Genomic DNA, 17,081 nt, shown 5'->3' with positions numbered 1-17,081 from the left:
ATGAATTATTATATACAGGAAGTTGCTCTAACTTGTGAGAGCAGGTTTCGTTCTCAATAGAGCTCTACTTAAGTAGGCTCATTCAGCACTGAACTACTTTGTGATGCCTTCTTTGCAGCCTTCGATTTTAAAAGGGGTGCGTCAATAAAACGCACATTCCGCTGGAAAGTACTGTAAGGTTGAATTAAAATCCGCGAAGAGATCACCAGTATTGAACCGAGGAGGCCTGACTCAAAAAATTTCCCAACATTTCGCTCAAATAAAAATAAACGTCTTAGGCCTTAATTAAGACCCAACAGATCCCTGCTAATGTATCTTAATGTCAGACCAGGATTCCATAACACGTTTCTCCTTTGAGTGGAAACTTGACGGCTGTATTCACTCTAAAGAATAGAAAAACTGCTGACGCACTCGCGTTCCGCTTGTGCTTCCACTAGCAGTTTTTCTTGACCTCAAACGTGAATTTGTTTTTCTTAGAGAAGATGGAACTCCATCTTCTGTTTGGTTAATAGAAGGACTTTGGAGCACTTGTAGGCTTTGAATGTGTGATTACAAATAAGTACAAAAAACAAATCCCATAATAAATCTCCAGTTTTATAACTCTTGTATAGTTGAAATATCGCCCCAAATTTAACACTGATTCGAGCCGCCCACCTTCGAATTCTCTGCAAGAAAAATATCAATGCAGCATAGGAGAATCAATTACCCTTTGTGTAAAGATGAAATGGAGAGACGAATTACACTAGTTGGTATACATTGAAAAAAAAAGTCGCAAATGTACGTATGGAAGTCAAAATCTTTAAGCATTTACTTAAGAATATTTCATTGGAATGAAAAGCTACACCTCGCTAATAAATTTGAAAAATAGAATTCTTAACTGCAAATATTGGCGGTCAATTTTAACCAGGTAGCAATTAATGGATGTTTGCTCTCCTGAAAAACACTTCATTTAGGATTGTGGTCACGTTTGTTGTGCTTATGGACTACGCCAATATTTAACGATGGGGTAAGCGAGAAAAAACCTAAAACGTTTGATACATTTAATAACCGGAAGTGAATAGAATTTTAATGGAGTTTTGCGGCTTAAACAAAGCGTTCTCAAAAGTGTTGACCAAAATCTGCTTTATTATCTTGAGAACGTTAACAACTACATGCCGTAAACCTCCGAAAGTAAGGACCCTCGTTACTTTCGGAATTAGCAGCCTTTGCATTGGGGCTCGTTACTCTCGGGTGGTCTTTACTTTCGAGGGGTCGTTACTTTCGGGGAGTTAAATAACGTTATATAAAGTTGGTACAACTGGACACTTCTTCCAGTTTAAATCTATATTGCTGCCATATGGGTGAGCTCTTCATGATCATGTCTACTGAGACCGCTTTGTCAGTAGTCGACAGGTTAGCTACTGAGTTAGATATCATAAACTGTTTGTACTTCATAACGCACTGTTATACGTTAATTCGCTGTAACGATATCTCATTGTGTTGGTCGAGCTTTCAAAACAAATCTGAAGAAACGTTCCTTTTAATTCGCTCCTGTTTCCTATATTACGTCCCGGTTACTTGATAAAAATTATACGGGTTTTGTTTTGACACGGCGCAACATACATTTCATAAGCTTCGTCGCATAAGCAATACCTTCCCTTGTTGTAGAGTAACTTAAAATTACAATACGCAACCTTCGCCTGACTCTTAAGAAAACTAAATATACTACTGAACCTTGGTTGGAGAATGGGGGTGGTTGGGGGTAGGTTCGCTACTTTCGGGGGGTCGCTACTCTCGGGAGTTATTAGCGGCCACAATTTTTGACGTTACTTTCGGGGGGTTGCTACTCTCGGAAGTTTATGGAAACGAGACTTTTAAGTGGCTTTTTTGAGTTGAATTCAGTCTTGTATGTCTTGTTTATTCATTTTTTGCCCGGTAGCTCAATCAGTGGATAGACAAACTGAATGACTTGGGATCGAGTATTGCGAGATACGTTCTAAGCTAAATATAAAAGCATAATTGACGTTGTTGTCGAAGTCGCTGTGGCAGGCTTATGGAAGATGATTATTTGATCCGTTTAAAAGCACAGAGACAAAAAAGATTTGGCACATTTAATTTATTAACTCCTTCTACCAGCAGATGAATAGATTTACTAGAATACAATTCTGTGGCAAAAACGGATAAAACTAACTACAACTGGGAATTGACATTCAACTCTTTAACGAAAAATATTAACAAAAAAGGCGTCGGGGCTGCTTGAATTTGCAGCTTACTAAGTGTGACGTTTTCTCTGCCCTTTCCTAGAGGTTTAGATCTTAAGCTTCCACGGACAGTTCCTTCGTTGCGTTCTTCTTGATTCGCATGCGGAACACCAAGGCAGCGACTGCAATGATCAGGAGCACCACCATAGCGCTTCCCAGAGCAGAATACAGGATTATGTGACTGTTTTCCTGAGGACGGACCACTTCAGAGATGGTACCAGCTTGTTGCTTGTTCACATCACCACCCATGTTGGGAAAAACTTGCACAACGATCTCCACATACTCCTTGTTCAGATGGCCGTGAACGAACTCTGCCATTACACTCTCAAACGGCTGGCATCGGTATTCTCTTAAACATTGCAGAAGATATTGGCATATCTGATGGAGTTGGTCGACCCAGTGTGGAACCATCGCTGTCTCATTGTCGTGGTAGGCAGAAGGATCAAACCAGAAGTAGTGAGTGTGGTTGGTAACTCGTCGTATTGCAGACATCAAGATGATATACTCACTCCAGGTCAGCTCACGCGGACAGAAGGCAGTGCTGATGGGCGAGAAGGCCTGGCCTGCTGCATTCATAGTGGCATCACACTCGGTGACAAGACTGTATACGGGACCGCTCTGTACCCTTCCCTTTTTACCATGCGCGTGGACACGACTGGAAGTGACTACCATGTGCTCTGCTGTGAAGCCGTCATGGGTTGTCCTGTTCTTGCCGCCTGGTCCAGGGAAGACAGCAACCACCTTGCACCAGGCAGGCGTCTGCTCGATTCCCGTTACTCCGAAGATGACGTCACCCTCGGATAGGTCTGAAACACGCACGAGACCTTTCGTTTGCTCAGTGACCTTCATTTCACCGGATACACACTCAAAATCATCGTCATCGTCGTCATCATCATCGTCATCGTCGTCATCATCGTCGTCGTCATCGTCGTCGTCATCGTCGTCGTCATCGTCGTCATCGTCATCATCGTCGTCGTCATCGTCGTCATCATCGTCGTCATCGTCATCATCGTCGTCGTCATCGTCGTCGTCATCATCGTCGTCATCATCGTCTTCATCATCGTCGTCATCGTCGTCATCATCATCATCGTCGTCGTCGTCATCAGCCATTGCATTGTTGATGAATGCAAGGATAGAGAAACCCAACAGGAGATATATCAACAAGCGGGACATTTTTCTGCAGTCGTGTAAATCTGGAAAAAATTTGAGAGACAACATCTCGGTGTTAAAACGCTAACAATGTGGTTTAAAAGATGACCTATTCATGGATGTGTAATTAATGTAGACTGACGTGAAGCCAGCCTTGCCTGGCCTTGCTAGTTTTCTGTCTGTTCAAAACATGAGAAGAGTCATGGAAACTTTTAGCACGTCATGACTGAACGGATTGCGAGGTTGCATTGGGCAAAAATCAGAAAATTAGCCGTGCTACATTCGAAGCGTTCTATACTTATCTGTCACTTGCAAGCATTGATTGAAATGCTGTTTTATTGATTTTCAGCTGGAATTCTAGAAAGTCAGTTAGCTCACCAAAGCTATACAACTTTCCAGCTTTGATAGTTTGGTTCTGCTAGTTTGGACGCACACTTACAACGTAACAAAGTTTGAATATGAAAAAATCCGTTCTGAGCAGAGGGCTAAGCCCATCCTAAAATCAAACTGATCTAAATCAGTGCGACCATAGAACTACATTGAAAATTTTGGACGCCCTAAATTCAAGAGAACATCAAGTTGCGACCTAGTTAGCTACCAAAAATAGTGTTGGTAACTTTTTTTAAGGGAACTAGTATGTTTTCCTTACCTCACAATGCAAGAACACGTCTCTCAAGATTTCCTAATGCCACTGAATTGGGCAAAACAAACACGGCCTTATAAAGACTTGTCTTCGTGACCCTGGCGCCGGGGCTACTCAGGCTAATATAAATAATGAAACCGCACCGATTGCACGTCAACCGCGCGTAAGAAAACAACTCCAATATCACTTCAACTTATCTACTGGGAAGTCAATAAGATTCCAAACTCGCCAAACTAAAATATCTCTGAAAGTGTTGGCTTCGAATGCAGCTTAAATTTATTAGTTAATTCCATGATGGTAAACCTTAGAGGGATTTGAAAAATATGCTGTCGAGAGAAATTAGTTCAAGTTAAAATAAGAGATGTTAAGAACATGCACAGCTAACGGAAAAAATACTCAACTACTCGAGTGGTTATTGTTCGCGATAGCTTTATGAAGTCAAATTGGGAACATATAGATTGAAAACGAATGCTAATTATAATTTTCTTTCAGTCAAGGTGATCCACATAATAAAATATATATATATATATATATATATATATTTGTAATCTTTAACCAGTGAATCATGCACATTTTGTAGATCAAAAGCCATGTGTGATCTTGACAATCCCAGTGATTAAATGTCCTTAAATTTGTCACCTACTCTTGATTCAAGTACTGTGATGCATTAAATTGGAGTGTTGTAATAAGTTGTGTGTTTTGTTTTTTCATGAAAAAAGCTACCCAGTCGAACTGACAATAAAAGTTGGCATTTACTCGTGATAATATATATTGCATGTTCGTGATTAGTATGACGCCGCGCTTTCGTTTTGTCCCGGCCAATGGACTCTTCAGCGACCTTTCTGCTTGGCAAACTCGTTGAGCATCGCGCTCAAAGTCCTGTTCGCTCACAAAAAGAGGACCTGTCGAACGGCAGGACCCTACTAATTAAGGCACTAAGTTTTTGAAATTCACTGAAAAAACGTTTGCGCTGAAAGAAAAAGAAGAGATTAATTTCAAAACATTCTTTAATTCGTTATTGGGCGAGGTTATATATTTCATAAGTAAGAATGTTTTTCCACCCTTCTTATCGCCATGTAATTTTATACACAACTAACGCTGTCTTTTTCCTTTTTTTGACGTCGAAGTACCATTGGAAAGCGTTATGATCAAGTATTTTCGTGTGCGGAATGTCCAATACAAACTAATATAATCGTAATAAGATCACTATACTGGTAGAAACTCGGAGTTTTTATTTGGCTATTTTGCGAGGAGCAAAAAGCCCCGACTTAATTAGCTACACGTATCAAAATGATATGAAAAAACTGAGTAAAGACATAATTAATCTGTTGACGAAATTGTCTGATACGTCGTGTTAATGATCACTGTATGTTTCACACCACACATCTCTACGGGTCCATTTTTATAGTATGTCGATCTCTATACAACTTTGTTACATGTGGCAAGTACTAGTTTGCGGCACAAATTGTTTCGTATAATGAATCGTTCCAATCTTTCCTTCATTGACCATGCAAGCTTGTTCGGTCAAGATGGATGGATCGATATTGGCCTCGTTCATTTTCCGGCGTATGGACTTCGATTGTGTCTGGCTCCATCCTGAATTAAACATGCAAAATTAAGAACTTGGACAATATCCAGCCATATTAATCACCCTTGATCAATATCCCATATTTGATGAATCATTATACACGGCAAGTTGCTCTAACTTCTGAAAGCATGCAGGTTTCTTTCTCAATACAGGCTTTTTCTCCTCTGGCTTCGCTATTTTGTGCTGCCTTCATTGCAGCCTTCAATTTTAAAGGAGCCGCGTCGATGAACTGCGCACAATCCATCCTGCGAGAAAGTACTGCAAGTCAAATCAAAATCCGCAAAGAGTACATTATTATTGAACTAAGAAAGCCTGACTCAGAGAACGTTCTGTCGCACCAAATTAAATTAAACTTTTACGGCCTTTACACCCGACATATCCCTGCTCTCTTATTGTCAGACCAGAAGGATGCCATAAAGCATGTTTTCCGCGCATTCAGTGGAAACTTGACGGCTGTATTCACCCCAAATAATACAGCATAAAGTTTGCCTTCGTTTGCAACGCGTATCAATCGTTTAACTTTTGCAAAAGTGCGCAGGAACGGTGCCACAAGAGAGACAACTGCATGGGAGCATTTTTAATTTTCCCTTTCAAAAGTTACAAATAGTTTGGCAAACAAAACGTTTAGTCTGAGAACGTTCAAAGTTTAAGTCTCTTAAGTTCATGTTATGAACAAACCAGACAAGTAACCAAAATGCTCCGTATTGCAGTTTCGGTGGAAAGGAACTGAATTTAAATATAAAGCATCACTCTTTCGAAAATAGGCAGCTTTTTGTATTTTCCAAACAGGGTTTCAGGCAATTCGGTTGGCTGAAATTTGGCAAGACTGCCCGATGTAAAAATATTAGTGATGTAGAGGTATGAAGTTTTATTATTCTCGTTCAAAAGTTGCAGATATTTTAGCAAACGAAATGGATGGTCTGACAATTCTTAAAGTTCCGGCTCCCTCTCGTATTTTGTAAGAAGTACGCGAAGAATGCGGCCTTGCTACATTTTGATGGAACGGAACTGGAATTATGAAGTAGTATACTTTGAAAAATAGATACTTGTAGCTTCATTTCCGACATATTATTTCATTTTTTAACTTGACGGCAAACTTAAATCTACTGAATTTGTGATTCTTATAGTTTCAGAAAGATAATTTTTCGCTGAGGTATTTATTAAACGCCTTAAGGCAATGATCTAGTGACAGAGTATTAAGAGGTGTCGCCTGCTTTGGATATGCTGATATCTTTAACAAATTGACGTCGGTTTTTTATGCTTCTGTCCTCTTATTGATGATAAATTGCGTCATAACATTGTCAAAGTGGCTGTGGAACCACAAACCGCAGGTGAGTGGTTCCGCAGTAAACTTTGCCAATGTTATGACGCAATTTATCATCAAGAAGAGGACAGACACATAAAAAACTGACGTCAATTTGTTATTTTTACAATAACAAAACCCCAAAATGGTCAAATGCCGGGAATAAATGAAGGAAAAGACGCAGTAAACTTGCCGTAAACAAAGATAAGTGGATTTTATTCAAAATGACGCGAACATTGTCAATAGCTTTCCTTGCTTTTTGATTGGCTACTTAAAAAGGTCAATAAAATCCCATTGGTTACAAAGTTGGCAGTTCGACAGCTGAAAGTTGAACTGTTAAAAGCTTGCTTAAATTAAATTTTTTTTTTTTTTTATATAATTTCTTACTAGATAATTATTTTTTTTTTATTAAATTAAAATTTATCCGTCTGTTCTCTTATTGATGATAAAAATGAGCCAATCAGGGCGCGAGAAATTACACAGTTATTGTAAAATATGTGATTGACTTGTAATTCCAATCGTAGCTGGTCCAAATATGATTTAAAAACTTTAGAGAATCTTAAAGAACAGTCGCTTTTTCAAGATCAAGTCTTCCGACAGTTTCCCAAGGTGAACTTTATGTCGCTTTCCGCAATTGCCAACGCTCCTAGCATGTAAATTGCAAGATTTATTTTCACCTGTTAGTTTTTTTGTTCAGTTAGGAACTGAGTCTACGCATAAGCGTTTAGTAAATATGACATATGGGACGAAGACTTTCTTAAGGCTTTTGAACATTTCATGGGAAACAAAAAAGAAAAGCTACACCTAATTTGAAAAACACAATTCAAATTGACGTTCAATTTCTGCTCGGTAGCAATTAATGGATGTTTGTTCCCCTGAAAAACACTTCACTTTTTGACATGTTCACGTATATTTTGCAATAGGTTGATGGACTGCGCCAATATTTAACGATGAGGTAAGAGAGAAAAAAATCTCTGACGTTTGACACATTTAATCACCGGAAGTTAATGGAGTTTTAATGGGGTTTTGCGGCTTAAAGAAATATGATTTTAAAGACTTCAGGGCTATAGTGAATATTTGTTCTCCGTTGTAAATACTTGAGATGAACGAGCTTGAAGTTCAAGGGAAAATTTAAGTGCCTATTTGTTTTCTCAAGTGGTTTTTCATGCAGACATCTGTTTTGACTGTTTCTTAAGATCACATGTTTCCCTTGTTTTTTCCTCTCTTCATTTCCTTTCTTTATTTTGTTTCTTTTTCGTCCTTAAAATTCACTAGTCAGAGTTAACTACTACATATCCAAGCTGGTCGAAGACGCATCCAGGGATATTTATTGCTAAGACAATACCGAATTTTATAGACTTCCAAGTAAATAAGCTTAGCTAGGGCGATATTGAAGCTGCTGTTCAGCGCGCAGTTATCGTGAAAATGGTGTTTTCGTATATATTGGCCTGGGTAGTATGCGGCGCCAGTGACACTTGGGCTGTGCTCTTCAATCATGACCTTGTTTTTTCCTTGTGCAATTCAGGAACATTAGGAATCTTGACTATTTTCTGGTGTTTCAGTGTGCATGGAGTAGATAGGGTAATTTCCTCGAATGTTACCAACAAACACTGTAGCTTATGTAGCTCATCCAGGGATATTTGTCGTTTAGAGAATATCAAATTTTATAGACTTCCAAGTAAAAAAAGCTTGCGTAGAGCGAGGATGGAGCTGCTCTTAGCTTTAGGGTGTAGTTAACATGCCAACAGTGTTTTCGTCAGAATATAAGCCTGTTTAAGAGGGGGGGAGGGGGCAGCGGAGGGGATGGTGTACTCCCAGAAAATTGTGTGTGGGTGTGCGGCAAGCTTCTTACAACCTTTACCCGATTTCGGACCAAAGTTTGCGATTTTACCAATACCCTTTTGCAGAACCGACCGTATTTCAGACCTGACCCTTTTAGAAACATACCCAATTTAAGAGCAGAGTGCATAAACCTACCCTAGCTATTCCTCCAAAGCGATAATACCCTTTTGCGCCGCACATACCTATATAGCCCATATACAGGAGTACCCCCCTCCCCCCCCCCTGGGAGCCTGTGACACGTAGGCTGAGCTTTACAGAACCTTGTTTTTCTCTGCAATTCAGCGGCATTAGGAAGCTGGAATCTTTGCTGCTGTTTTGCAGTGCGAAGTGAAACGAGTAATCGGCCCTAAAATGATACCAACAAAAATAGCAGCTTAGCTTATTTCTAAAACATCGCTTCGTTTGAATCATGGTTACTGAATTATTATGCAAAATAGACAGTTTCGGTTGATAGTTCATAGGATAAAAATTGTATCACTTTTTGAATTGTCATGTCTAGCCTTGTTGTGATTTTGTTTCGTTTTTCAAATCAATATTCTTCATCCTTTAAACAGATGCACTAATGTTTTTGTAATTCACCCTTATGATGGGAATGTTAGTGTTAAATTCATTTGAATTCATGATTTTAACACCGAGAAGGTCAATCTCCGTCAAAGAAGACTCCAGAATTATTCGTCCGAGTACGTTTGTGGAACCGGAATGGATACTCAGCAATGTCAAGGTGACAATCATAGCGTTAACTGGAATGAAGCTAGAGAAAATAAGGCCCCTTATTAATTTTCTACTAAACAATTAGGTTATGAGCCCGAGATTTCTATCGCGTGATAGTGGACGAGGGCGCAGCCTGAGTCAACTATCACGCATAGAAATCGAGAGCAAATAATCTAATTGTTTTAGAGTAAATCTACTAGTCGTTCAAAACTTTATCTAAATCCTCTTCACAGACACTTCGAAAACGTCAAGAAGCGGCCGTCATTTTGTTAACAACGGCACACTGCTACGCTACACACTATCTATCACAGAATAGATAGTAAGTAGCCAATCAGAGAACGGCATTCGTGATAGGACGCTAATAGATTTATACTAAAATGGAACAGATTACAACATTTCATGTTTCAACGATCTTTATATATGAGCTGATGTGTGCTGCCAATGTCTTGAACATAGATCATCAGATTATTCAGTTCGTATTCTCCTTTCAACCTCTCTTTTGAATTTTTAGCTTTTAGCTTTCACAGAGTGCAGAAAAAAGGTGTCGCTTGTAAATAGCTGTGTGGCTGGGTTTCTTTATCCTCGCATTCTCGTATAACGTCAATGCCGATGATGACAACGATGACGCTGACCGGCGATAATATAGAGATGGCTCAATGGTGACAACACGCAAACAGATTACTATCAACTTCTGGCAAGTATTTTTCTGTGTTAAAATAAAGGTCAACGAGCAAACGAAAAGAGAGGTCTCGTTCGTATTTCGGAACTACACTAGTATTTGAAAGTTAAAAATTAACGATTATTGGACGAGGTTGAACAAAATATCGTGATTTGTCATCAGTGGCGAGTAGATCAATTATTTGTCGAAGCCGAAGGCTGGGGAAAATAATTGATCTGTGAGGCACTGACAAATCATGATATTTAACGATAACCGAGTTCAATAATTATTATATCATTCAATCACCAAGTTTGCTGTCATATCACGAATCACTCTCTGACAGCTCAGGGAAGTTTCACCTAAGAGCGTGGTTACAACTACGCATGAGCAGAATGTTATTTGCTGGAAAACGTTACACGGTACATTTTAGGAAATTAGAAAGATGAAGGTTCTTGCTTCCTCAGCATACAACTCGGCTAAAAAGAACTGATAACAATCAATGTAGGTTCCTCAGTATCGCTGAATTGTAATCACGGAAAACAAACCTTGTCCTCCATAGAAAATCCTGCAACAGAGCTAGACTTAAATGATAGGCTTTGGTTGCGACGCAGACCAATTGGAGACAACCCTCTTCAAAATGGAGACCTGGAGGAGAGGGGTGTCTCAAAATGTGGAATGCGCGTGTGACATGGAATGTGGATCTAGATTTGATCAATTACCTTGATCTTCTCGATATTACTGAACTTAACTGTACATATAAGTGGATAGAAATCACGAGCTCACAGTTTCATTGTTAAATATATTTTGCATAGCAGTCAGTGCGCAAAATATCGAATTCTTGCGTGATCATACATCGATTACATCCGATTCCTGAACGAGATATGCGAAGACATTGATATCCAGTCTGAACAAAAGTGAACAGAAGTTTCAATTCTGACATACTTAGTTATCTCATTTGACTTAAAAGTATAATCAGTTCAGACACACATTTTCCAGCAAAGCTCTGCAATTATAATTGATTCACAGGAATTTAACAAAACACATTTCTTATCCTGATCTTTTCATCTGGAAAGAGCACTCAAGATCAGACTAACTTAATACTTTAATGATTACAAATCGGTATTTAGTGTCTAAGAAAGTTGACAGAAATTATAACGTTCCACATATTTCGCCAGAGGTAAATGGGTCACGCTGAAAACTCTTTTTATTTTCACACACAGTACTATTCAAAGGAAATTATATAAATACTAAAATGCTCTCGCCAAATCGACATGAGTCGCCGTGAGCAAACTGTTTACTGTCACAAACACTCGAGATCGGATAATTCGAATTTAATGGTTTATTCAAGTGGTTTTCTTGGTTTCCATATCCCATGCTTGTTTTTATCTTAATATCACTTTGTTTAACTTCTTTTGAATAACGAATCTCAATTTTTTCATCAGACACCAGCTCATTACGCAGGATAACCATTGGGTAAATAACTAATATTAAACTCAAGCTGAAAGAAACGCATTGAGGGACAGTTGGGAACTCAGTACGGACTTCCAATAGGTTGACGTGATATGGGAGTGTGCAAGTTTGCCATGTAAACTTCAGCTTGCTTATATTTGCCCTGCGGTCCTAGGAAAGGAGCAGTGGGGACAGAGTCTCGCTAAATGTTTGGTGGGGGTATGTGGCGCGTAGTTTTTTAACCTATAAAATCAGAGCAAAATGTGCGATTGACCATACCCCTTGTTTTCACCAGATACAATAGTTGATACCCTATTAAAATTACCCGCAAGTATGTGACTTCCGACCGACATGACATCTCTTCTGCCCATTTCAGTCAAAAGGGCTTGCTTGTGTACCTAAAGAGCGCTGTGACTATCTAAGGGAAGTAACCCCCCCCCCCCGGGTCTGCATGTGTTGCAACCCAGGTCATTAAAGGCATAAAATATGCTATATAACCCGACGTTTCTTTTGCACAATTCAGTAATTCAAGGAGGCTCTACAATAACTTTCAGCTGTTTTTGTCGTTAGTCGTGTTACATTTTGAGGTAGGAAAACCACTTTGTAATATTAACATCATAAAATGTGATTTCGACAATTGCAGCTTATTTCTGTTTTAACTTTTTAAGAAGAAAAGATTCTTTCTTTAATTTGCAAGTCTTGCTCAGCATTTTTTTTTTTATTTTTCGTGTAATAACGTTTCTGTTTTCGTTAATTATTCATCAAGGCCAACAGAAAGTTGATCAACTTGCAGCGACCCACGATCATTTACTCTTGAGGCAGTGAAGCTTTTAAGTAACAAGCTGCATTTAACTATATAACCTATGTATGCTCATCACGTTTCACAGCTTATGTTAGCGTCATGTTACTATGTAACAGTCAAATGCCTAGAGCTTGAAACTGACAAAACAGAATACAAGAAAAACTATGATCAACATCACTGAGCACCTAATAAAATAGGAAAATACCGAATCGAACAACACTTTTGTTCCCTCAAATAATTGATTGGTTATATATATCCCACGTTTGATCATCTTTGCAGTCATTTTATCTTATATCGACATCCCTTTGTTTCATTTTCTTGTCTTCTATGTCTCTCTCGATCTTTCACTGCAGTACAGCTCAGGCTAAATATTGCTATGACCGGCTATTTTATCATGTGAATATAAGATGTGTATCAGTGTCGAATCAGGCCCCAAGAGTTGTGGTCAAAGTCCATTAATTGTTGCCTGTTAAGAAAGCATTATCGTTGTGAATGGCCTCCAACAGCCTAACGAGCCTGAGTTGATATATGTCAAACTGTGAAATTATTATTAATTTTTTGTTTGAAGAGAGCATTAAGGCCGGTTTCCAGCTTTTAGAGAGCTTAAGTAAACCACGACGGCAACGGCAACTAGAACGCCATCCAACAACGTAAAATGACTAAGTTCTGCGTGTTTTGGAGGACGCCAACGACGGCGGCTATTCGTCGTTTTTTCATCTGACATTGAACGCTGACGTTAAATATTTAGCTTGAGCAAGTTCTGAGACCAACAAGCGCACTAAACAATCTATGGCAACGATTACTGAAACGATTGCTGAACCTTATGGTCAGCAACCATGCGGGAAATTAACATCCAAACGATAGACTTAAGTCAGCTGTCACAAGACTCAAAGTCTTCTCTTTTTCTTTCAACTCCAAAATAGAAAGCTAGCTAGTTCAGTTCACCTCTTGGAATCGGCCGGTCAGCGCACGATCATGAATTTCAAATTCTACACTTTTGAACTAAGAGGGTGTGGATGTTTAACAAAATCAGGATATTCTATATGGCACATTTGCCTCTGAAACGAAGTCAGTGATCCCCGTTTTTTTTTTTTTTTCTTTTTTTTTTTTGCACTTCTGAAACAAGTAAGTAGTGTGAACGCTGCCTGAGACAATTACTGTTTAATTCTGGCTTTGATGTCTGATTCCAGGCTGTGCTCACTGTGTATCGATCCCACAATGGTTCGCCCATTGCTGAATGCTGTCTGTCTCCTTGCTCTGATGAATTCTGTGGAATGTCAACGCGCGGGCATTAAAATTGACGTTAACCTCAGTCTTAGCGCAAGAATCCGAGCAGGCGGCACCTGTGTGTCTGGTGAAATGAAAATCGAAGAGAGGACAAGAGGCTTTGTTCATGTCTCGGAGCTTTCCGAAGGTGACGTCATCTTCGGAATCACGGGACCTCAACGGAGCCCTGCCTGGTGCAAGGTGGTTGCTGTGTTTCCTGCAGTAGGTGGCAAGAATAGGACCACCCATAACGGCTTCACTGCAGACCACATGGTCATTGATCACACAGTTCACCCGTATGGTAAGAAGGGAGAAATGCGCGAGGGTCCTGTATACACGCTGGCCACCGACTGCGATGCTTCTGTGAATGCAGCTGGCCAGGCCTTCTCGCCCATCAGCACTGCGTTCTGTCCGCATGAGCTGAGCTGGAGTGAGTACACCACCTTAATGTCTGCAATACGTCGCTTTGCAAATCGCACTGGTTACTTTTGGTTTGATACTTCTGTATACCACGACAACGACACTGCAATGGTACCGCATTGGCTCGACCAACTTCATCAAATATGCAATCAGCTTCTGCTATGCTCACGCCAAGATCGATGCCAGGCACTTGAGAATGTAATGGCAGAGTTCGTTCATGGACATCTTAACAAGGGGTACGTGGAGGTCGTTGAGCGAGTATTCCCCAACATGGGTGGTGATGTGAGTAAGAAGCAAGCTGGTACCATCACTGAAGTGGTTCGTCTCCAGGAAAGTAGTCAAATAATGTTATTTTCCGTTTTCGGTAGCGCCATGGCGGCGCTCCTGATCATCGCTGTAGCTGTCTTGCTGTACCGTGCACGAGTGAAGGCGGAGAAGGAGCTGGAACCCAAGAAGGCTGTGGAAATAACGGCATAAATGTTTTTACAGCTGCTAACAGAAGCAGACCATAAAACGGGTTTTCTTTTTTTTGCTTTTAGTCGAGCAGTTCGCAATTTTTGTTGAAATGAAAGATAAGCCGTATTTTTTTTTACTCGTTGGGAGTTGATTTACGTGATAAGGTTTTGACAAACTTCAATTTGTAGATATTAAGGAACTAATATAAATTATGATTGTCTTTGAATTTGCGTCAGGAAATTTTTGAAAGTAAATATTCTTTAACTTGTGTCAAGGTGTTTACTATTCCACTTGCTTCACGGGGAAGGAAAGAAATTTGCAGTAAACTAATTAAAAGGTTTAATAATTTTTATGTTGTTTCATGTGATGTATTCAGACTATTCATTTTAAAATGTTGCTGGTAGAAAGGCCATGAAACGGTTTTTGAGCTCCAGTTCTCTCTCCTTCCTGGGTCGGATCCAGGATTTGTTAAAGGGGGTTCGGAGAATTGTCCGACGAAGACGGATTTTTTTAGGGGGGTTGGGGCATGCCCCCTAGGGATTTTGAAAAATGATTTCCATCGTTTTAAGGGCCCGGGGTTAAGGGATGATTGTTGGTTGTTTAATATCTCTGACTAAGCTTAGGTACTTGCAATAATCGAGACCAATAAAACTAAAATTACAGTTTGATAGTTTTATTCGCTATGTGCTCTAAAAAAGTCACGGTTAAGTTTCCTCAAAGATGGGATCAACGAATAACATTTTCCGAGGTAATTGCTCAGCAAATCTCTGGTCGACAGCGTCATAATCGAAGGGCTGTTCAAAGAGAATGCTCATTAACGCTAAGCCAGAGAGTCTCTCCGTTGTCATAGTGGTCCGCAGGTAGCCCTTGACTAGTTTAAAGTGCTGTTTGAGCGCTCGTTGTCAGCTGAAGTGACTGGAAGTGTGAATTCAATTCGCAACAAAGGGTGGATGTGGTAAAGTAGCAATAGTCATGTACTAGTCAATGCAGGAATAAAAGCGGAAAAAGCTTGTTCCTGAACATTATCCTGATTCATGTTCTCAGTTCCATCACAATTAAGAAAACGCGCTCTGTCATTATCCTGGATAATTGTGCAAATAAAATCTGGATCTGCTTTCTTTTTCAATTATTTCTCGTTGAAACACAGATAATCGTACACTCCTCTTCGTTCGATCGTCGTTCGGGGTTCAACACGTGTACACTAAAAGCTTATTCCAGAAAGCTGAACACCCGAACCGGACACCTTATTATAACTCATGTATCCTTGCTGAACATTATCTTATAAACTAGTGAGAAGTACTTTTTTTATAGAGTTAACTGTTTGGTAGGATAATGTGACCGTTGGCTTTTCAATTTTGAATTTAAGATGCGGCGGCATGTCCAGAGTTTTACCCAAGCACAACACCGTCACTCGAGGAAGCGAGAAACTTTTGCGAAGATTGCAAAGAGAACTTTTGCAAAGACTGTATAGAACAAGCAATTTAGGCAGTTAATATTATTTTGAGCTCTAATTGTAAAGCAAAACTTCAACTTGGTAGGGAAACACAGAGGGCGTGGCTAACGTCATTCCTGCCCAAGAACTCTTTTGACTCGGTTGTTTTTGTGTTTTCTCAAAAATGATTGGCTGGCAGTGGTCAATTAAGCCAAAAGCTCAGACTGCTTCCGTTTCAGCAGAGTCGCGACTTTCCCGCTTGTACAATTAGCATAAACATTGTCAGGGTTTATCGCGCAAACACTGCCATTCAGCAAAGTGCTTGGTATACAAGACGAGTCTCAGAAAACATTTGAAAGACCCACCAGCTTTACTTAAGAAATCTCCGTCTGCCTTTAATATGCAAGATTTTGATTAATTTTCGTTTATGATATACTGATCCTTAAGGTAATTCCTCTGAAATAAAAGTGACAATAGATTTTTGTTCAAACTTTGTCCACTGAATATTTGTCATATGATAACTTCAATTTTGAAATAAAAAAGGGGGTGCCCATGCTCATTAAGGAGCAGTGAGGCATTGAAAATGCCCCATTTTGGCATTATTTAATGCTTATTATAAAAACGCATTCCCAGTAATTGTAAAATCTTTGTGAGCCCAGACTCATAAGAAAACGCATTAAACTACAGTCAATACATTGTGTCGGACACAAATAAACATTTTAAGTTTGATTAAGACATAAAGCTAAATCCTTGATTAAAAAATTGAACCAAATTTCTTGACGTGGTTACCGACTGCAAGATAGAAAAGACCACAGTGTATCTGCTATTTTTCTTATTTATTCAATTTCAGCAATAGAAATTAGATCAGTCTTTCCTCACTCGAAGCTTATGATTAGTTGATTACAATGGCTGAAAAAAAAATTGGGGTGCCCGTGCTCGTTGGTGAGCTAGAGCCATTTTTCAACTGAAAGAGCTCAATATCAAGGCAAATCCGTCATGTTTTCAATATGCGCGTGCAGGAGCGCGCGCTAATGACGCCATAAATTATGCGCAGTAAGGATGCGCAATGCAAATGTGAGGAATGACCTTAATCTTATTAACCTGAGAAGAGGCGTGGTCTCG

General features: G+C 39.6%; 2 protein-coding genes across 2 annotated transcripts; one reads left to right on the top strand and one right to left on the bottom strand.

Annotated features, from left to right (window-relative positions):
• Nucleotides 1–1,016: 1,016 nt before the first annotated feature.
• Nucleotides 1,017–4,073, bottom strand: LOC145480342 (uncharacterized). Its single transcript, XM_081458632.1, has 2 exons — nt 4,039–4,073; nt 1,017–3,433 (listed from the first exon to the last, which is right to left on the bottom strand). Exon 2 carries the CDS (start codon nt 3,411–3,413, stop codon nt 2,295–2,297), a length of 1,119 nt encoding a protein of 372 aa, XP_081314758.1. The 5' UTR covers nt 3,414–3,433; nt 4,039–4,073; the 3' UTR covers nt 1,017–2,294.
• A 7,548-nt stretch (nt 4,074–11,621) lies between these two features.
• LOC145480341 (uncharacterized) lies at nt 11,622–14,906 on the top strand. Its single transcript, XM_081458631.1, has 2 exons — nt 11,622–12,170; nt 13,576–14,906. Exon 2 carries the CDS (start codon nt 13,604–13,606, stop codon nt 14,546–14,548), a length of 945 nt encoding a protein of 314 aa, XP_081314757.1. The 5' UTR covers nt 11,622–12,170; nt 13,576–13,603; the 3' UTR covers nt 14,549–14,906.
• Nucleotides 14,907–17,081: the final 2,175 nt, after the last annotated feature.

The sequence above is a fragment of the Orbicella franksi genome, chromosome 3 (genome assembly GCF_964199315.1).
Source record: "Orbicella franksi chromosome 3, jaOrbFran1.1, whole genome shotgun sequence".
NCBI classification, from domain to species: Eukaryota; Metazoa; Cnidaria; class Anthozoa; order Scleractinia; family Merulinidae; genus Orbicella; species Orbicella franksi.
This window is presented reverse-complemented; position numbering and strand designations above follow the sequence as displayed.